Source organism: Cavia porcellus, unplaced genomic scaffold (genome assembly GCF_034190915.1).
Source record: "Cavia porcellus strain 051 isolate PalLab524CR breed Dunkin Hartley unplaced genomic scaffold, mCavPor4.1 scaffold_1, whole genome shotgun sequence".
NCBI classification, from domain to species: domain Eukaryota; kingdom Metazoa; phylum Chordata; class Mammalia; order Rodentia; family Caviidae; genus Cavia; species Cavia porcellus.
The window spans coordinates 221,017,711-221,040,100 of NW_026947484.1; the positions used below are offsets into that span (position 1 = coordinate 221,017,711).

General features: G+C 35.3%; 2 protein-coding genes and 1 non-coding gene across 7 annotated transcripts in view; 2 read left to right on the forward strand and 1 right to left on the reverse strand.

Moving 5' to 3' along the window:
• Prkd3 (protein kinase D3) overlaps positions 1–22,390 on the forward strand; it is an 86,359-nt gene that overhangs the window by 49,826 nt on the left and 14,143 nt on the right. For all 5 annotated transcript variants that reach the window (XM_063229703.1, XM_063229707.1, XM_013155837.3 and 2 more), the window contains exons 7-14: positions 5,142–5,219; positions 6,756–6,939; positions 8,336–8,459; positions 10,879–10,956; positions 12,312–12,588; positions 14,550–14,602; positions 17,190–17,262; positions 20,036–20,142. In XM_063229703.1, coding sequence (XP_063085773.1) covers positions 5,142–5,219; positions 6,756–6,939; positions 8,336–8,459; positions 10,879–10,956; positions 12,312–12,588; positions 14,550–14,602; positions 17,190–17,262; positions 20,036–20,142 — 974 coding nt within the window. The remainder of the gene's footprint in view (positions 1–5,141; positions 5,220–6,755; positions 6,940–8,335; positions 8,460–10,878; positions 10,957–12,311; positions 12,589–14,549; positions 14,603–17,189; positions 17,263–20,035; positions 20,143–22,390) is intronic.
• Positions 19,178–19,316, forward strand: LOC111757793 (small nucleolar RNA SNORA2/SNORA34 family). The gene has a single exon (XR_002792079.2). It is a non-coding gene; the product is annotated as a small nucleolar RNA SNORA2/SNORA34 family (small nucleolar RNA).
• The window catches only part of Ndufaf7 (NADH:ubiquinone oxidoreductase complex assembly factor 7), a 31,306-nt gene continuing 29,923 nt past the window's right edge, over positions 21,008–22,390 (reverse strand). Inside the window, exon 12 of the mRNA XM_063229708.1 lies at positions 21,008–22,389. The gene's annotated coding sequence lies outside the window, so the exon portion shown is untranslated. The remainder of the gene's footprint in view (position 22,390) is intronic.

The following is a 22,390-nucleotide window of genomic DNA, read 5'->3' on the forward strand; positions in this document are numbered from 1 at the left end:
TGAATAGTTTACCTATGTCATTTGCATTGACTCCTGCATCTTCATTGATGCCTATTTGTCTCATATTTTTTCTCTTGGCATCATCGTGGAGCTGCTGGATTGTCATTTCATGCTGCTTTGTTATTTTTAAAAGTTCGGTCCTTTCATGATCGCTAATTGCGATCCTGTCCTAAAGGTCTGAAATTCTATCCTCGGCTTCATTTAAATGATTTTGCCAGCTTTCAATAGAATGTTTTGTTTCTTGGATGTCTCTGAGTTTGTTTCATGAATTCTGTTTGTTTTCTGTATTGTTCATTCAAGGTTTCAATCAGTTTCCTATGCTCTTGTACTTTTAATCTATTTCTTCTCTAGCTACACTGAGCAACTCCTTTATTAAGGTTGTCATTTCTGTTTTTACATGAGAGATTACTTCTAATTTGATTTCCTCTATAGCCTCATGGAGTTGTTTTTTATTTCACTTGCTATCTTTTCAGAGATTCCGGTGTGTTACTTTTGAAGTCCTCTATTTCCATGTCTCCTATGCTTGCTCCTGGTGGACTAGATCTTTGCGGTTGCATTTTGCTTTTTCATTTTGCCACTTTTCCCTTTCCGGTTAATATTTGGTCCTCTAATCCCCAATGTCAACTGTTGATAGTGTGTATCGTGGGGTCCTACTCTAAGGCTGATGTTTGTACAATTGCTTGGTTTCACAATGAAGATGTGAGCCCATCACCTGAATTCCCCCTGCAAGGCCTAGGGGTACTAATGGATATCAACCCCTAGTTCCTGCTGTTTTATGTCCTCAGGTTGTTCAGAGTCATCAGATCTCCCTATTCATAGTATTTGTCTCGTCTAGGACCCTACTGTGTCTCTGGGTGTCCCACTGGCCCCCTTAAGTTTCTCCTGGTTGAGGGAGGCCTTGTTGGTGCCCTCTTCAACTTAACTAATATTCTTTATATGGAGGAAGTTCTCATTCACCCATTTGCCAGGCTCCCCTATGGCCTACTTCTGGAGGGGGCTTCTCTGTTGCTCCTGTTTACCCACTGAAGGTGGCAAACTCTATTCCTGTTTTAGGGGCAGACTCAACTCACTGATGGAAGCCTGCTGAGTTCTTCTTACTGAGTCTCCTCTCAATACTGCATGGTTAATCCACTGCAGTGCAAGGTTCTTGGGGGAGTTGTGGGAGCCGAAGGTCAACAGCAATACTAGGTCCAGGTGGTGGTGGGGGTCCCTGATGGCAGCGACAGGACTTTGTGGGAGCACATCTTAGGTTGGAGTTCATAGGTCCTGAGGTGGGTGGCCAGGAATGTGGGACACAGGAGGGGTCAGCTTGTGGCCCAGCCCCATGCGCAACTCTAGCTGTAGTTCCTGGTTCCAGCGAGGTGGACTATGGAGACTGCAGGAGTTGCAGGTGAGGCCCCTGTCTAGGTGGTCTGCGGAGGTGGTGGGAGTCTCAGGAAGGGCCTGGGTCTAGCCCAGCTCCATGCACACCTCTGGCTGGAGTTCCTGGGTCCTGTGACATTGTCAGAATTTTTAAGTAAACTCTTCTACTGGATTATTCATCTACCTTTTGAGAATTTTAAGAGAATAAAGTTTTATACTTATATGGGTCCAGAAAATGGCAGGTTATATTTTTTGATAGTTAAACTTTTGAAGTGAACAATAAAAATAAATTACAAACAATTTCTAAGATGACAATATGTAACCTATTAACTAGTGATTTCTTACTATTTATCTGAAATTCTGTATTACTTGTACCCTTTTACTGTTTTGTTTCTTCTCTTTAAATAAAAATTTAAAAAAATAAATTACATTAATGATTCTTTTGTTTTTATAATATGCATTCAAATACTTGAAAAGTGAAATACTCATCATTTTCATGCATCTGTTAAGCTAAAATTTGTAATTTAAGATAGATACACTGGATTAAAAACAGTTCTTCACTCATTTATTCCTTCATCCATTTTTTTAATCTCTTTTGCTGAATAAAAACCTTAAGGCATCTTAAAATCATATGTGAAATACAATAAAACATAAATAAATTACTAAAAATATGGGTCAAGAGCACAGAGAAATAAAAATTCCTGCCATTAGAACCTGCAGAGTATCTAATGTGCTAAATGTGCACCTGTGTTACAGCACTTGAGAGGCTGAGGCAGGAGGATGTCTGAGTTTGAGGCCAGCCTGGACCTCATAGTGAATTCAAGGCCAGCCTAACCTACATAATGAGACCATCTCTCAAAAATAAAGAACCTACATAGTTGATACAGGTGAACCACAAATTTGACTCTAAATTTTCAGAGAGAAAAAGGAACCTTATTATTTTCAAGATTTTCAGAGGTTAAAGGGTATATTATATAAGGATGATGTATGGGCCTCCAAATAATATAACGGAAATATTGTAACTCCCAACCTGCTAGATGTCCAAAATGCCAAGTTTCTGTTCGCTAAAACTGAAGATGAATTCTAGGAACAAAGGTGGTTAAAAGTAGGAAGAATTTATTGAGGGAGAGACAGCTCCTGAGAAACAGGAGGCGATCCAGAAGTGGATTGCCTTTTCACCTCACTCAGGAGTGCAGATGGGACAATACATAAGTGAAGATTTTTCCGCTGGCTACCCACTTAGGCTTTTAGAACTTAGCTTCCACTGAGGAACCTTTGGGTATTCATCAGACTATAGCCCTTGCCATGACCCCTCAGTGTTCTCTCAGTTTGTATTGGTCCCCCCAACCAGAGACTCATCTCCAGAAAGGAATTCTACTGCCTGTCTGGTCCACTTTCCATTGGTCATTGACTTCAGTGGGGATTCACTGGAATGTCCTGGAGAATCTGTCCTCTGCTTTTAAGAATGTGGTGGCTGCTCTCAAAGCTTTTAACTGTCCAGAGTAGCTGCCATTTGTTAATTGTTCTGTAAGGAGTACATAAAAAACCTGAGCTAAATACAGACTAGATTTGAAAAAGACCCTTTTACAGCATTTCATGTGAAGGTCCACTAGACGGTGCACTAACACAACTTTTCTTTACTGCTGTTGTCTGAGATAACAAACTGACCAGTCAAACAAAAAACCCTAGTAAATTCAGTAAGTCCAAATGCAATATATGTAAAACAGGAATAAAATATCCCATTAAAGAAGTATTATAATCTTTCCATGTCCTAAAATTTATCATTTTAAGAAAACACTAAGCAATGACAAAGAAACTGTAAATCATAAAAGTTTTGATTACCTAAATCACAATCCAGAATCCGTGAAACAAAAGCATACCTCTTACCTCTTTCCAGTTATCTCAGTGGGACCTGCAATTGATACAGGACATACAATATTATACAAGGGAAATGTTATTACTCCCAATCTACTACATTCATAAAATACTGAGTTTATGCTCTCTAAAATTGGGGAATGAGTTCTAAGAACAGTAGAGGTTAAGCATAGGGAGAATGTATTGAAAGAAAGATAGCTTCTAAGAGAGACAGAAGAGGACCTAGAAAGTGGGTTGTCCACTGACCCGCTTCTCAAGGGTGTTTCATTAAGCAAAGACACAAGATAAAGTAGGTTCAAGGTGGGACCCACCTATAGTCAGTTAATAAGAGTATAAGTACAGTTGCTTAGATAATATTGAACCAATTGGAAAATCACAAGTTGGGTGTGAGGTAGGATAAAATTATGATGAACCGAGGTTTTGGTTCCCTATCCAAGGCTGATGCCTCTTTAGAATATCAATCACTGCCTTCCCTAGATGAAGTATGCAAGTGGAGTTCCTCTTTTTCTTGAAGCCTGGCCTTTAGTGATTGTATTTCAAATTACAGTTATCTTCTGTGCACAGCCCTGTCTGACTGCCTGTAGTATTTATAACTAAGTTATCTACAATAATAGTGAGTTCAAGGCCAGCCTGACCTGCATAGAAGACCATGCCCCAAGAAAAGGAACCTTTGGGCCGGAGTTTAGCTCAGTGGTGTAAATGCCTACTTGGCAAACGTGAGGTCATGAGTTCGATCCCCAGCACCAAAAAAAAAAAAAAAAAAAAGGAACCTATATACTTGAGCCAGATATGACACAAATTTGACTCCAAATTTTCAAAGGGAAAAAGAAACCTTCTTAATTTTCAAGATTTTCAGAGTTCATGGATAAAACCAAATCTGTTGTTTAAGAGCTGTGCAAGATATTAATATCATATACAATTTTTTTCCTAGGACCTCTCATAAGGACCATGTTACGTATAATGGGATTATTATTTGCCAAATTGTAATGATCTTTAGCCTATGGTGGTAGCACTATGTAAGAATTCCTTGATTCACAAGAGTTACAAAGCATTCCAAATCAAGAGTCAAAATGTTTTAGCCAGTTATTTCAGATCTGGTATTATAGTTACATTAGTGGGTTTCAATTTTAATGTTACTTAAAGAGCTCATTGAAACACATGTTTGTCAGCCCTATTCTTAGAGTTACCAAGGTCTGGCTTGGGACCTAGGATTTGTATTTCTACTGAAGAGATTTTATATAACCCTGATTTGCAGTGCTGTGAATTCTGAGGTTCTTATAGGCTGAAGAGAAATGAGAGACCTTGTGCCTATGAAACTGAATCCTTTCATGTATGTGAAAGCCCTTATTAGGTTCCCCTTAACTGTTGAATCTGTCTCCTTTCAGTATATGCAGTAAGCATTAATACTTAGAAAATAAAAATAATATACTTGACATATATTGGATTGAAATAAGATGGCTATGAGATGAGAGAAATGCAAAACCAGCAAGTATTCTACAAATCGTATTAGGCTCATTATACTGTTGAAGAAACTAATGTAGAGTTAAGCGACTTGTGGTAGGGTAAACAACTGCTAACGTGTGCCATCAGAAGTTGAAACTTAAAACTTGAGTTCCTCTGAACACAGTGGTACACGCCTATAATCCCAGCATTTGGGATTGATCTGCTGAGGCAGGAAGATCACTGTGAGTTCAAGGCTTCCTAGACTACATAGCAAGACTCCATCTCAAAAAAAAAAAAAAAAAAAAAACCAGAAGACTTTGGGTTCCTGGGTGAGAATAACTGTTTTTTTAGCAGCAACATAATCATTACTAATAATAAGTTCCTTTTGTGGTTTAAAAAAGTCTGGTTGAATCTGATTTTGCCTATCTCTATATAACAATAAATTGATAATATTATTTTAGATTGCAAATTCAATTGCCATAAACGGTGTGCATCAAAAGTACCACGAGACTGCCTTGGGGAGGTTTCTTTCAATGGAGGTACAGTTATTTCTCTTAATTTCTATAAAAGATCAGAAAAGGTTGATTCTTTCATGTAAGATTATATTTGTATTTTTTGTTTCTTTAAGCTTTTCATCTTAATAAGCAAAATACAGCAATACTATACCTTTATTAATAATTAAGTTTTATTATCTTTCCTTAACCCTCCTGTCACTTGATAATCTGAGATAGCCCATGCTACTATGTATCTTCTGTCGAGACAAAAAAAAAGCTTATGTTCTAAAACTTTGTTGTTTTCTTTATTCTTTTAAATTTCTAAATATTTATTGAATGTTTACTGTGCTAGCATTGTTCTAAACTCTAAAAACATGGACATTTAAACATAAGAACCACGCTTTTAGATAAGAAAAGGAAGCACAGACCTGCTAACACATTTTTTCAGTGTTGTATAAATGATATTAGCCTCAGTACACAGATGAAGAAATTGATCCCTGTTAGGTTAAGTGGCTTATGAGAAGTAACCCTAAGGAAGTGCTCTTCTGAGCATATGCTTACTGGTTAGTTTGGAGATTTTGTCCTTGTTAGTTATGTATTTAAGTGCTTATTTTTGTTTATTACAGATTAGCACTAATTTTATATCCTACTCTTTTTTCAGTTATATGTGGTATAAAATTAAGCATCATTTTACATTCCCACCAGCAGTATACAAGGATTTCAGTTTCCCTATTTTCTTGCCACCTGTTTTTACTTTCTGTCTTTTTTGTTACAGCCATTTAAAAGTGTGGCATGTATATTATTGTAGTTTTTATTGCACTTCCCTGCTGGCTACTGATATTGAGCATCTTTTCATGTGTTTATTTGGCCATTTTTATTTATTCTTTGGAAAATACCTCTTCAGGTCCTTTTCCCATTTATTAAGATATTTCTCTTTTAGTTACAAGTTGTAAAAGTTCTTCAAATAGTCTGGATGTAAGACTGTCATCTCATAATGCAATTCACAAATACTGTCTTCAAGTCAGTGGCAGTCTTTTCACTTTATTAATTTTCCTTTTGTCACGTAGCCTTTTGGTGTTGTATCAAAAAAGGTGTTTCCTAACCCAGGATCATGAAAGTTTATTCCTGTTTTTCTTTTAAGAGTTTTATAATTTTAGTTCTCACATCTTAGGTTGCAGTCTACTTTGAGTTACTTTTTGAATAGTTTAAGAAAAGGATCATACCTCATACTTTTGCATGTAGATATCTAGTTGTCCAAAACCATTTATTAAAAACATTATACTTCCCCCACATGAGTTGATCATAATGTAATAGTGGAGGCTTATCTTTTACTTTACTGGTATGTAGTACCTGTTGTTGTATGGGAATTTAAAGTTTTTATGTCAAATTAATTTTTTCCTTATGATTTGTACTTTTGTGCCTCATGACTTGTGCATTTTGTATATTCTCTAAGAAATACTTTTTTATCTTGAATTACTGTCTGTTTAAAAATTTTGACATTTTTATCTATTTAATAGACTGCTATACTTACATGTGTTGCTATTTCATTCGTATAAAATCTGAAATTTAAAACCTTTCTAGAACCTTCCAGTATGGGAACAGATACAGATATACCAATGGATATTGATAGTAACGACATGAACACTGATGGTAATCGGAGTTTAGATGACACAGAAGAGCCGTCTCCTCCAGAAGATAAAATGTTCTTCCTGGATCCCTCTGATCTTGATGTGGAACGAGATGAAGAAGCTGTTAGAACAATCAGGTAATGTGTAGGTGGTAGCAGCAAATTCCAGATATGAGGTCAAAGTCACTCTTTTGAAACATTAAGGAAAAGCTTCATTTCTTTAAGCAGAACCTTAAATGTAATTTAAAATCTAATTAAATCATGGCTAATTCTTTTATACATGTCATAGCACTTCTGAAATAAGTTTTATTGCCTTTGCCATACACTCAAGATGAGCAAATATAAGAACTTTCTTAAAAAGAAAAATAAACTGTCTGTTACAACAACCCGTTTCTTCAAACAGGCAGATTATTTTATAGTGAAACTAGTAGGTAATAATTACAGTTACTCTAACAGTGATGCACAAAGATGATAGGGATTCAGATGATGGTGATGAACTTAGGAGCAGTTTTCATAATTAATGTATTACTTAATAGTTACTGTACTGTTATTACCAGTATTTAGTCTTATTGGACTATAAGATTTAAACATTCTAATTCATATATATGAGTGTGTGTATATATATGTGCATAGATATATATTTACAGTGTTTGTAGCCTGTAGAATATACAACTTTGTAGAAAAATGTAAGCATTTTGGCAGGTTTTGCTTTTTGGTTAGCAGTGAATGAAGAACTGTTTAGAGAAAATGGGTCAGTCTCATCATGCTGAGTCATCTTTTATTCACTTCAGTTTATAATTGTTACTATTATTGTTGTTGCTGCTACTATTGTTACTAAAACTTAGTATTTACCCAGTGTGGAAACTGTTAAAGAACACAGCTGGGTTCCTAATCACAAATTACTTAACAGTTTTAAGAGAAGTATTTAACTGTTTGCTGCCTACATTGCAAAAAAGTGTTTTACACACATACCCCAAGTTGGTTCTTTTCTCCAGCTGTAGTCATGATTCATAATTCAATATAATCTGCTGTAACTCTTTACCTTTTTTTCCTAATTACTATCTGTTAAGTCTTTTTTGCTTAAATATTTTCTGGTAAGAATACTTTTTGCTGAAGTATGATCCACAGAGTTCTACGTTTGAGCCATGTGAATTTGAGTACTGTATATATAGATATTGTACCTTTTTGTGAATTTGCTAATGTTTTATGATGCCGAGGAGAGGAAAACTTCCTAAAAGCAAACCAAATGAGACCTCTCCAGCTTCCAAATCTTTCAGTTGACAAGGATTCCTTTATTCTGTTAGTTCCCGTATTATTTTTGTGACCTGCACTCTTGGAAGACATTCATAATAAATAATGAATGTTTATGTTATCTCAGTCTTCTGTAAATTAACAGTGTGCCAAAAAACAAGGCTAATGTATTTTCTTCAATCATTGTCTTTAACATGTTTTTAAAATTTTAACTTAGTTTTAAAAAGACGAGATTGTAGTATTTTTTAATCAAAATTTTTGATAAATTTGTAATACCTTTTAGTCCATCAACAAGCAATAACATTCCACTAATGAGGGTTGTACAGTCCATCAAGCATACAAAGAGGAAGAGCAGCACAATGGTGAAGGAGGGGTGGATGGTCCATTACACCAGCAGAGATAATCTGGTCAGTAATCATGTTTTATTACGCTAGTTAAACATGGTTATGAGTTTTGTTCTATGTACTTTTTAAGTCAAAGGACATATATATGTTATGTGTACTATCGTAATATGAGTTACACTGAAATAAGTTACACTTATAAAGCATTTTTAAAAGATAAAATATTTAATGTTTTACACGCAGTGTTCAAAAAGGGTCTAGTATCATGTCTCAGTAATGAGTGTTGACTCAAAACAATGAAATGCATACAGTACCCAGTGAGTGTCATGATGTGAAATCCAGCAATACTATTATTATTTGTTCAGAATGATTTTAACCTGCTTTAGTTCTAACATAAATGAAGATATGGATAACTGCATGTATGTTTAAGTGTATAGGATTGACAACCATGTTACTAAGTTTTTGTTGGACAGTTGAACAGAACTGTTTGCAGTCTCGCTGTTTGAATTCCCACTTTACATATTCCACTCTTTTACCTTGTACAACTATTTGTAAAACGACAATATGTAAACATCAACTAGCGATTTCTTACTGTTTATTTTTTTCTCTGAACGTATGTATTATTTCTGCCTATTTTCAGTTTTGCTTAGTCTTTCTTTAAATAAAATTAAAAAAGAAAATACAGAATCTTTGGTAACCCACTCAAGACCCCTTCTGTCTCTCTCAGACAGAATCTTTCTCTAAATAAATACTTCTGCTCTTAAAAAAAAATGAGGTGCAGCTAAAGGTAGAACAATCTAGAACTTCATCTGATAAGAACTTCATCTTAAATTACTACAGAGATAGGGAATACTTGTTTTTATGTAGACCAGTTATTAGATCTGTCTATCAAAGAGGAAGAATGGTGAAATTACAGTGAGATGACTGCAGATACAAAGAATCAGCATGAAATAGTAAGAACAGAGCCTTTGCAGCTAGATTGCTTAAGTCTGTAAACTGTAAACTTAGGAAAATTTCTTTACATCTCAGTTTGCACATCTATAAAATTGGCATAGTAAGCCAGGCATGGTGGCACATGCCTATAATCCCAGCACTCAGGAGGTTGAGGCAGGAGAATCACCATGAGCCTAGGCTATGAATTGAGTTCAAGGCCAGCTTGAACTGCATACTGAGACCATCTCAAATAATAATAAAAGTAAAATAAAATAAGTATAGTAATAGTAACCTGCCTTATAGGTAGACGTATCCCAATATACCAGAAGAATTTGGAACAGTGTTTGGCATATAGTTAACACCTAGTAAATATTAGCATTATTATTCTTTTTAGAGTTTGCAGACATGTTACTTAAAGTGGCTTTGCAGTGTAACCTTTTAAAATGAAGTACTCAGCAGACTGAGCTTATTTTAGTAAAGTTTTATATACACCAGTTTCGTATTTTTTCTTTTTTTTTTATAGTTTGTGTCCTTCCAGACTGAATCTGAAGTTATATACATACATTTGAGGATTCAGTAGTGTAGCAAAAGTGTTGTATCAAATCAATGAGAATGATAAATAATCCAGTAAATATCATTGACAATCATTAGCTTTTTTGAAAAATGTAAGGTTGAAAACATATCTCATACTTTACATGTAATAAATCTAAATAGATTAAAGATTTAACTGTAAACAGATTATTTCATAAAGTCAGTGGGGGAAAAAAATAAAAGATTGATAAATTTAATTTCATAAGAAATTCTTATGTGACAAAAAGCAGAGACCAAAATAGAAACTGGAAAAAGTATTTTTAACTCATTCTGAACAAGAGTTAATTTTATGATATGTGAATAAAGTCAACAGATTGTTAGGAAAAAGACCATAGGACAGTGGAAAAATGGACAAAGAATATGAACAAAGTTCACAGAAAAAAAATACAAATGACTCGTTTGGAACTTGATTTCATTTATAATAAAAGATCTATCAGTTTAAACTTTCATTGAAATACCAGTTTTTATTTTTCAGTACATCAGATAGTCTAGTAACATACTGCATTAATGAAGGCATGATTAAATAGGGGCTTTTGTGTTGCTGATGAGACTACAAGTTGAATCAAATCTTGTGGAGAATAATGTAGCACCATCAGAAAATTACAGGTGCACACATCTGACCCAGCAGCCCAGCTTCTAGGAATAGCTTATAGATAAATTCTCATTCATATCCCATCTGTGTGTGTGTCTCTGCATGCATGTGTGTGATTTTATACTTGGATAATACAGGCATGCACACAAATACCTATAAGAGGATTCCTGAAATCCTCTTACAACATTGTTTGTAAGGTTGAGATGTGGGATATGAGTAAGTGTAGGAATGATACTTTCACTATATGACCTTTTATATTGTGAGAATGTTGAACTTCTTGAATTCTAAACTTATTCAAAAATATAAATTCATGGAATGGAAATTAAAAGAAAGTAAAAGTACTTTTATTTTTGAACCTCTGTTTTATAGAGAAAGAGGCATTATTGGAGACTTGACAGCAAATGTCTAACATTATTTCAAAATGAATCTGGATCAAAGTATTATAAGGTAAGAATTTCACATTTTATAAAAGAGATTAAAATATTGTACTTTTTCAAACTATTCAAATGATGCTCATTGTTTGTATGTGGTTCTTATGACTCTGCCTAGTATATCTTATAGAAGTCACTGTTCCCTTGTTTCAGCAGCCGTTCCCCATCCTTCCATCTCACACCCCACTGTCCACAGCTCCACTACCAAAGATTGTTTTCTGTTGGTGTGTATGTGTGGTTTTGGCCTGTCAGGCTGCTGCTACTTTGCTTCTGGATACTGTGGTTTTAGTCAGACCGCTTAGAAAGTCACTTGATCATTGCTTATGCAGAAGTCACATTATTTTAAGCTCCAAATCTTAGTTGCTTGTTTTGGCTCTTTGTCTCCTTCGTGCAGTTTTATTCCTTGGCTTGTCCTACATTTTGCCAGGTCACAAACTGACATCAAAGAAGACTGTAAGTGTACTGATGATTAGTGTAATGTCAGTAAGAAAGAGAACAGGAGCTGGACAGAAGAAACTTTCATCCTTTCAGAGACCTAAGTTTTATGTTCAGGAACAGTACTTGGGGCTGGGGATTTAGCTCAGCAGCATAAGAACCTGCCTTGCAAGCAGGCAGTCGTGAGTTTGATCCCAGGTACCAATAAAAAAAAAAGTAATAGTACTTACCCATGGAGGAAAATGAAACATAGTTTCTAAAGAAAGAAAGGCAAAATTAATGAGTGAAAATCTTCAGTGAATAAAACAAGCTGTTTGGGAGATAAAGATAGGAAAATTGTTTTGGTCTGGGAGTTTGGCACCAACCTGGGCAAAATAGGAAGACCCCATCTAAAAGGCAAATAGAGAATAATGGTGACTTGATTTTTAAAAATAAGTTTTTTGGCCTTACAAAGTGGACTTTAATGTTAATTTTTAAACCCAGAATAATGGACATGAACCAGAATGTATGGTCAGTTAAGCAACTTAAACTAACCAGAATTCTGTGTCTTCTGCAATTAGTTCTGCTTCTTATTTACTTACAGAAAAACATCTGCTAGAGAAGTAGCTGTTGGGTTAATTTAATGACAAATGGAAATTGACAAGTATTGAATATAGTGGCAAACTATCCTAAATCCTTCGTGTCTGCATCTTAAAGGCCTGCTACACAGGCCTGAATCTCTTATTATAGTTTACATACATCCTCTGCCTCTCACATTGCTGGACATAGAAATCACTTAAGGCATGCACTGTCAAGACTTAATTATATATTTTATATGCTACATACTCTGTTCATCTTAATAACATTCATAAAAATTCTTATTTCAGTAGTTTAGTATATTTAAAAATTAAAACAAATAGATACTCATATTGTTCAAATGCTTAATTTTTACTTTAGGAAATTCCACTTTCAGAAATTCTGCAAGTGTCTTCGCCAAGAGATTTCACAAACATTTCACAAGGAAGCAACCCACACTGTTTTGAAATCATTACTGACACTATGGTATACTTTGTTGGTGAGAATAATGGGGACAGCTCTCATAATCCTGTTCTTGCTGCCACTGGAGTTGGACTTGATGTAGCACAGAGCTGGGAAAAAGCAATTCGCCAAGCCCTCATGCCTGTGACCCCTCAAGCAAGTGTTTGCACTTCTCCAGGGCAAGGGAAAGATCACAGTAAGCAATAAGCTGGTTGATAGCTTTTTCTCTTCTTTGGTTTTAAGCGTTTTGGGGTGTAATTGTGTTTCTTTGTGCATTTTTAATGCCCACACATTGTCTTTAATAACCAATACTGTTATTTAATCCATCTGTAAAACTGCTTTTTAATCATAAAAAAGCTGGGCTCTGGAGTCTTCTCCCCACACTCGGGTGCTAGCTCTACCAACTGCTATATGACCTTAGGCAAAGTACTTTACCTCTTTGAAGTAGTACCTACTTAGAGGGTTGTCAGTATTAAAATGAAAGGAACCTGTAAGATATAGAAGAATGCTTGGCATCCAGTAAGTCTTAATGAAGTATTCTACTGGTATTAGTATTTTGTTTCATGGTAGGAGATAACAAAAAATAATAAACTGTTAATATTCACATCATGGTCGTGAAATCTGTGATGCCAGAAATACTATATTTTAAATGAGATTAAACATTGAGAAATATAAAAAATTATTGAATACACATTCTTTACCAATAGAATTTTAAAAATTAAACCTCAGTTTGATTAAAGTTTGAGGGGACAATTATTACAAAGGCATAATATAATGCTGTTTTTACTCCATTGCCATTTGTGAGGAAACATCATTCATTAAACAAATGCATTTTTATTGAAATAAGTATTAATCACTTTGTTTCAATTTACCTATATAATTCTGTGCTGCTGTTGACCTTGTGCTAGACCCTGAGATAGAGCACTAAAGAAATACAGAAATCATAAGACCTATTTAGAGAAATGTGATATACATTACTAAGTTTTAAATGGTAGCATAATGCAGTACAGTGCACAAAATGAGGAGTGCATTAATTGAAAAACTTAGATGTAGATAAAAGAGTAAGCATGAACTTCCCAGCAGAAAAATCCAATTTGGCACTCTGGGAGATCACATGTTCAAGCTCAGCCTAGGCAACTTAAATGACTTAGCAAGATCTTATCAGAAAATGTGAGAGGAGTCAGTTGAGAAATAGATTAGTGGAAAGGCCCCCCGAGTTCAACAAAAAAAACACAAAATGAAAAAGTAGTGCATATACACATATAACACCTATCCCCAGCCCCAGTTTTATAGCACTCCCTTGGGAAACCATTATTGAGTTTGCTGTGTAATTCTTCTTTAGTCAAGGAATAAACAGAAGGAGAGCCTGTCATGTATTATTGACTATATAGTTTTTTTTAAATTAAAAAGATTAGGTCGTACTCCATGTGGGTTTTTGTGGGATTTTTTGCAGCTTTTACCCATTTATTATATGCAAATGTATTTCATTGTCTGAATGTTTTGAAGCTTACAAATACTAAAACCCTCACTACTCTAATCTCTACCTCTCCCACTCAACCAGAAGTAATATTCTTCAACTTTTTTTTTTTTAAATTTTATTTTAGCAGTGCTGGGGATTGAACCAGAAGCCTCACACATGCTAGGCAGATGCTGTACCACTAAGCTATGTTTCCATTTCCCATTTCCCATCTTATCTCAAATATGACTCCTTTCTGACTCATTATCTGTCATTTTCTATATTATCTTATTATCTCCATTACAGATAATTTTCCAGTCAATAAGGGGAATGAACCCAGGACCTTCACACTGAGCTACATCCCCAGTATTTTTTATTTTTGAGACAGGGTCTCATTAAGGTACTGAGCAGCCCAAGCTGTCCTCAAACTTGGGATCCTCCTGCCTCTGGCTCCCAGAGTGTTTGGATTACAGGCATACACTATCATGCCTGGCTTAGAATATTACAGTTTATAGGTGTGTCATATTTTACTTAACCAATATCCTGTAAATAAACTAGTATTATGTATAAATACATTTTAATGTATATATTAATTGTGGACTAGCCTAATTTTCAAGTTTCACATACCATGGCTTTGTTAATATATCAGTAACTATTAGTAATTTTGTTCTTTTCTTATATATCATTCTTATATTTTACAGAAGATTTGTCTACCAGTATCTCCGTGTCTAATTGTCAGATCCAGGAGAATGTGGTAAGTGATTGTTACAGATAACATGTGCATATTGGATGATTAAGAGAAGGATAATAAAATGTAAAAATTTTAGTAGAGAAATTGTTAGGGCCGACGCCCGCAGGGAAAGAGACCCCAAGGACTCAACTCTTGGTGAGGGAAAAAAGTTTATTTTCATGCGCATGGGGTCCCCCAGGCAAACAAGTGCGGAGGGCCCCGAAGGGGAATTGTGTAGGGTTTTTAAGGGCGCAGGGAGGCAAGCGAATTTACAGAAGCAGATTGCATTGGTTAATTTTGAGCAGGATAGGACTTGGCAGAAGTTGATTGGAGGGGTTTGGGGTTGAGTAACCATGGAGACTGGGGGTCCTAGCCCAGTCACTATGTGCCCAGAACAGAACAGTTACTTGTCTTACTTATCTCGTTGAGACAGAACAACCTTGCAGGTGCATTTTTTCTTTTTTTTTTTTTCTCTGCTCTGATAGCTCTGGGGAGTTAGGCATTTCTTTCTGCTCTGCTCTGATAGCTCTGGGGAGTTAGGGAGTTAACCCTTTTATTCCCCGCTCTGGGGAGTTAGGGAGTTAACCCTTTTATTCCCCGCTCTGGGGAGGGGGTTATAGCAGGGGGGTCAACTCTCACAAAATAAGATCATAGCCCAAAATATCGAGTATTTTGCCTAAGACTTTATGGATAATAACTTCCCTAAGGAGTTCTGCTTGATGGGGGAAACTAAAACATACATTTTAAATCACAGAAATAAAGTTAACTTTTTCACTAGAAGAAATGATATTAAATTACTACAAATTGAAATTAGGATATTACAAAATGATAAACTAAAGAGAAGGGAGAGGCTGCTTGTTACTGGAGGGGAGAGGAAGGAATAGGGATGGACAGCTAAAACGTTATGCGAGACCAGGGAACGGGATAAGCAAATAGAAGGCAGCCATAAATATAGGACTTCTAAGGAATGGTGAGTAGGTTAAGTTCAGCCGTTGCCTATGGGTACCTGTAGGATTTTATAGTAGGTCGGCAAACTTTTCTGAAAAGGGCCTTGTAAGACGCTTTATAACCTACATACGTAGTTCTGGCATTGTAGCAAGAAAGTATCCATGGGCAGTACATAAATGAATAACCATGAGTGACTCCCAGTAAAACTTTGTGAACACTAACAGTGATCTCGTGTAATACTTGCATATCACGGAATACTATTTTGATTTTTCTGGGTCATTTAAAAATTTAAAGGCCATCCTTAGATCAAGGGTGTATAAAACAGAGGTGGCTGGTTGGATTTGGCCCACAAGCCAGCTTGCTATCTTCTGGATTGAAAAACACTAGAAAACAAAGAACATTAGTCTGTAGATTTTCTCTTCATAAAAATTTCTCATTTTTTCCCCCAAGGCACTAGCTTTTATAGTTTTCTAACACACAGTGCTTGGAATTTCTAAGATTGCCATGAAGAGACTAGATACCTAGTATTATATAAGATAGAAGGTTTCCAGGAAATACAATGGGTATCTCTTACCTTAGTGGTAGGTAAAATAGATAACATATTCTTGGGGAGAGAAAAAAAGATACAAAGATGAGAGCACAAACTCTGAATGGTCCCACGGGGGAACACATCTATACTTTTCTTTTCTGGCTTTTTGAGACTAGGCCTTACTATGGTGTTTGGGCTGGCCTTGAACTCACTTTGTAACCCAGCCTGGCCTCAAACTCATGGCAGTCCTTCTGTCTCAGCCTCAGCATGCGCCACCACTGAGAAGAAAAAAGATTCAGATTTGGAGTTTTTTAAGAAACCTTCTCTGGCAGTTATAAATGTATATATGTTGGAATGCCCACTTACCTAATTTGATTGAATCAAAATTTGGTTAAATTTAAAAATTGATTAGTTGAGAAGCATATAAAAATGATTTGTACAAACCTTAAAATTTTCATTATAATTTAACAATATATCTGCCTTTCCGTGGCTTTTGAGGCAGGCCTGAGGCATTGTCAGTGAGTGTGAATCTACCAAGAGGAGTCCCACTTAGTCTTTCTTTTGTCGGTCATCCTTGTGATGCAGTTCTTGCACTGCACACACCTTAAGTTACTGCATGAATATTTTGACAGCAATAAGCACTAATAAAAGAAGGGGAATAAAGTTGGGGGCAGGAGGAGAAAGATTAAAGAGTGATTTTTGGTATAGACTTTCTCTTAGATTTTATAAGTCTTTTAAAATCAGCCTAATTTTAAAATCAGCCTAATTTCAATATTAACTTTTGTGTTTTTCTTTCAAATCAAAGAGGTGTCTCATTACTGATAAAATAGATGAAACATTGTTCTTAACTTTTTATGTTAATTTACTTTTTTTTAGATCACCACTTAATAAGTATGGGATTTTATTTTTCAAAACGTTTTTTCCTAAGGGTCTTTGTATAGAATACTTTATGCTTGCACATTAGCAACATAGTATTTGGGCTTGGCCTTTTCTAGAATAGAGAAGGCTCTGTTTTATAAAATATTTTGTACTTACTGAAAATTGCCTCTAAAAAACTCCCCAAAATGTATTTGAGTCAGAGATATTGACATTGTTTTATAGAGATAAGTAATTCTGCTTACTCTTTGCTGATAGGACATCAGTACTGTTTACCAGATCTTTGCAGATGAGGTCCTTGGCTCAGGCCAATTTGGCATTGTTTATGGAGGTAAGCAGCATCAGCCTTTTCTGTGTTTTATGTATTATGGGAAAACTGTGAAATTTAAAATATCTGTCAGCTATTTTGTCATATAATTTTATCAAGCTACCCTTTTTTTCAAAGGCTGGCTTGCATCCTTTTGACTAAATTCTTTTCATTTATTTCAGCTGCAAGTTTTAAAAAATAACAGTGAAAAAATCAGAAAATTGGTTTTTGTAGTAGTCTTTATCTCCTCTCCTAGATCACATAAAGATGTTTGGTGGGGGAGGTTGAAGTTTTTGCTGGGTTCTGTAGACTTGCTCGTTAAAGGATATTCTCTACTAGTTTTCCAACATAAATGGTACTGTTTTAGTCTGCTTTTGGCACGAGTGCTCCATATGATCCAAATACCTGAAATCTTCAATATGAGGAAGTTTCTTAAACCTCTTGGTGTCTTGATATTTTCATCTGTTTAATAGAGCTAATAAAATTTGACTTACATAGCTCTGAGGACTCTGTAATATAATGTATCTAAAAGTACCTTAAAAGCTATAGTGGAGACAAAAGAAATGTTAACCTTAATGTCTCTTTTCAAGACTTTTAAAATAAGACTCTTCATTGCCTATTCTGCATCCAGTCCTCCCCTTTTTCACACCATTCTTGGAATGAATCTTTCCGGAAAATTCACGTCAGTTACTAGTGTTGTTTAATCATAAAGTACTCCTGTGTGGCTGTTACCTGGAGATTAATGGCCACTACTCTTTACAGGGCATACGAGCCTCTGTGGTTTCTTCTAGCTTCTGATCTCACTACAGTTCCCTCTCTGTTTACTTCTTCAAGACATACTTATATGCTTGTATATTTTGTTCCTGTTCCTACTGTAGTACTTTGTACATCTAGTAAATATTTATTCATACTTGAAGTTCGTACTAAGATTTTCACGTCCATCTCTGCCTTTCAGTCAGGTAAAACTGCTGTTCTATCACTTGGCTTCTAGTGTTGTCGTCCCACTGAACTTTGAGTGTAGAATGAGAAGCATCTGGGTTTCTTTATATTCTTCGTCTATCATTGTCTTTGACATTCAGTAATCACCCAGAAGATTTATTGATTTTACATGCTTATGCAATATAGTGGTGCCTTGGTTCAAAAAATTAGTTCTTTCTCTAGAATTGTGGAAGCAATTAAATTCATGAACCAAGGTACCAAGGTATCTATGACTTTTAAGACTAATGATATCTCTTTAAGACTTCATCTTGAAGTCACAGCTGTCTGATGTACCCTTAGATTCTTACCAAATATACAATTTATCTAGTCTTTTTTAGGAGGCATACTTTTATGATTATACTTTCATGACAGCTGAGTTATTTTCTTTTTTTTTTTTATCAGTACCAGGGATTGAACTCATGACCACTTGCTTACAGGGCAGATGCTTATGCCGCTGAGCTAAATCCCCAGCCCCTAGCTGAGTTATTTTCAAATAAATAGTTATATAGAGAATATCACATCACTTATAGGTTAAAAGAAGTAATATCAAAAATCTGCCTGTTTTTACTGTTCAATCTCTAGCATCTAAAACAGTACTTAATTATATAATACGTGACTATTGATTGCATACTTCCACCTCACAAGCTCTTATATCTACATTCTAGAAGTATGAGGACTGGAGTGTGGGAGTAACTGGTTAATTAATTACCTGAGGATAGCCCAGTGAACATAGAATGAAATTTATTTATTACATAATATTTCCATCTTGATAGTCTCTCAAGACTAGGTCGGGGTATTTAACTGCCATGTATATAACAAAGTAGATTCTTTTCAGCAAACAGGTTCTTTCAAATTTTCTGCCATTTCAAATCATGAAGCTGCCTTCATCAGGGGCAAATACTATCCAGGGAAAATGTAATTCTTAAAGCAAAAAGTGTAGAGAAAGAAAATGAACAGAAGAATGGACCTGAATCAAGGCTGGCAGTTTTCTGAAGGGGGTTTCAACCAGAGGCCTAAAGTAGTGTCTTTTTATGGTCTTTTGGCCATCTCAGAACTTTACTACAGAAATGTAATGGTCAGTTAATTAGAAAGAAACCACTTGCCCCCCAGTGAGCCCACCTCCAGGGGCCCAGAGAAGAAGCATCATCTTGGTGAATCTGTCGCACCTGGCCCAAAGGAGAGGAAACCACACCCCCAGTGAGCCCACCAGTTATGGGCCTGGAGGAGAGGAAGCTACACCATCTGGGAAACATGGATGAGCAGCTACCCGGCACCTCTCAGCCACCCCAGGACTTCAGATCGGAGGAACCCAGGTGCCTAGCTCAGCCCCTGCAGCCAATGCAGGAAACACCTAGGACTCAGCAACTGGCTGATTCAGAGGAACACAGGACAATGTCAAGATGAAGGAGCAGGGTGAAATCTCAGACCTCCAGCCACCCAGAACAAGTCCAGGAGACATACACACAAAAGAAATTAGACGTCACACTCCTGAAGTTTCTGAAATGATAGTAACTGAAGTAAAGAGACAACTTAGTGCTTGTTCTGTTTGATTGACTTTGCATGCCTGTGTCTGGTAGTCTGAGCCTTTATTTAGAGGATAACAATGTGCACTACACTATGATTGATTTCCTACTGTCTTGTTTTTGAAATCTAGTATCATTTCCATTGTTTTATTTCATTTTATTGTTTTGTTTTATTCTCTTTAAAATAAAATAAAAAGACACCAGTACATATAATTTTATTCTATGATCAGCTTCCTAGTAGGGTTTTTTTTATTATGCATAAACTGTCATTTTGCTTCTTTTTATTTTTTAAATAGGAAAACATAGAAAGACTGGAAGAGATGTGGCTATTAAAGTGATTGACAAGATGAGATTCCCCACAAAGCAAGAAAGTCAACTACGTAATGAAGTGGCTATTTTACAGGTAAAGAAAAAGAGCTTCTGTAGACTTTAATTTTATATTTTTATCAGTTTTCGACTCATCTGTTTAGTGTACAAATAAGAATAGATTTGATTTTGATTTTTATAATCACTTGGCTAAGAAGGAAGCGAGGTAAAAATCTGAATTAACTACATAATTCCTTTTTATAAGATTATGGTGATGTAGGTATTAAAAAATACCACTATTCTGTTGAATACTAGTAGCTTACTTAGAATATACTTTGTTTCCTTTGGATTTTTGTTTGTTTGTTTTGTACCAGGAATCAAATTTAGGACCTGATGCTTACTATGCAGATGCTGTGCCACTGAGATATATCCCAATTCTGGAATATACTTTTATAAGTACTGTTTTGAAAAAGTAATAAAATTTCATTCTTAATTCATTACTCTAGTTCAAAATACTTTGATACTCCTACATTTCATTATATCATCACAGTTAATGTGTTAATTATAGCAGTTAGCATAAAGACTGATAAAAAAGATATGCCTTTCAAAAAGTAGAATTCTTTAATTAATTCAAAACCAAAATTTTGTAGTGGTTTAGTCCATAAGGTATATTTTAAGGAAATATTAGCAAATTACTTAAATCCCACAAAATAAAATGTGTTTTTCTTTCATCTTAACATATTTACCTCTGTTGGTAAAATGTTTTTACTCTACTTAGTAAACTAAAATTTAGCTTGATCTTTAATTCATTTGTCAGAATATCATGTAAATATTGATAATATGCAAAAGTATTAATTAATTGTACAGCTCTTGTATATTATTTAAGAAACTGTAGTCATAGAATAGTTAATGCTGTCGGGCTCCCATTTACATGAGGGTGAAATTAAAGAAAACACAGCCTATTGAACTTACGGTTTATTGAAGAAAAGAAAATCTTTAGAAATAAATTGCATTACATTTTTTACATTATTGGTCACAGTTCTAAGCATTTGCCTCATTTTCTCAGAGGAATAATAGTCAAAAGCTTGTGGTCCACAAGTACCTAAGGTCACATCCAACCTGCTTACTTTTATAAAGCTATGTTTAAACAGGATAACAATAGCATTATACTGTTTTAACACAGAACATATTGTTAAGATGTTTCTGCATTTTTAATTTTAGAATCTTACTGTTCAACTAGTGTACAGAAAAAAAATTAAGAATATATTCCTAAGCATTAATTTCTCCTTGATTCTTTGATCACAAATACAACTCTGGACTAAGTACAGAAGCACTTTCTTTTGTATGTTAATTGTAGATCATAACTAAATTTAGGAATTTTCAGTTAATGCAGTGTGAAAAACAGCTACATGCTTCTGCTTATATTCCTTAATATTGTCCAGCTGAAAATAGAATTAAATGATTGTAACGTGTCTCTAAATATACTGTTTTCCTACTAAATAGAATATAGCATTCTTTGTTGTAGATTCTCTTCAGATTGGTTTTTTTTTGTTTGTTTGTTTTTGTTTTTTTGTCTTTTTCGTTTTTATCAGTACCGGGGATCGAACTCATGACTGCCTGCTTGCAAGGCAGGTGCTTATGCCGATGAGCTAAATCCCCAGCCGCCCGTTTTTTTTTTGTCTTCAGATTGTTATATAAACAAATTGTTTATTTAGTAAGTGGCTTAATTTGTGCTAGAATCTGCACTTAGTCTACTTTTTCTCAACATTACCCAGCAGGAACTAGGCAGGTTGGGATTCTGAATCTGTCTCCAAACTACATGCGCCTTTTTGTTACCTTGTTGCACCTATTCTGTGTGTATGCACATGGAATTGTGACTCAGGTGTTCTTACGCAATGTGTGCACTCAACAAAATCTATAAAGATGAACTTCTGCCCTACTTTGTACAGAAATACTGTAATTTTGTTACCACTGTCCCAAATTCACACAACGAATACATTTTTAGATGAGAATTTTTATAAATCATACATTTACTGAAATTAATTCCCCAAGATTTATTCATATAAACATTCCAGATAGACTTTTTCACATGGATCAAAGGGCATGTACTGCTCTCTTACACTCATAGCACCTTTTGGCTTACTGTTCCCCCTCCAACAATATCACTGTTTTTCTGTCTTTACCTGGTGATATTCTTACATTTAGTCCTCATCAAGTAACCTAAAAAGTCGGCTGAACTCCTGTGGCTGACCTTGCTGCTGTTACCTTCACCTGCAGCACCAGTGGCATCCACAGCTTATCTTTTCCATAGCCACATCTCTTTTTTTCTTCTACTTTCTTAAACC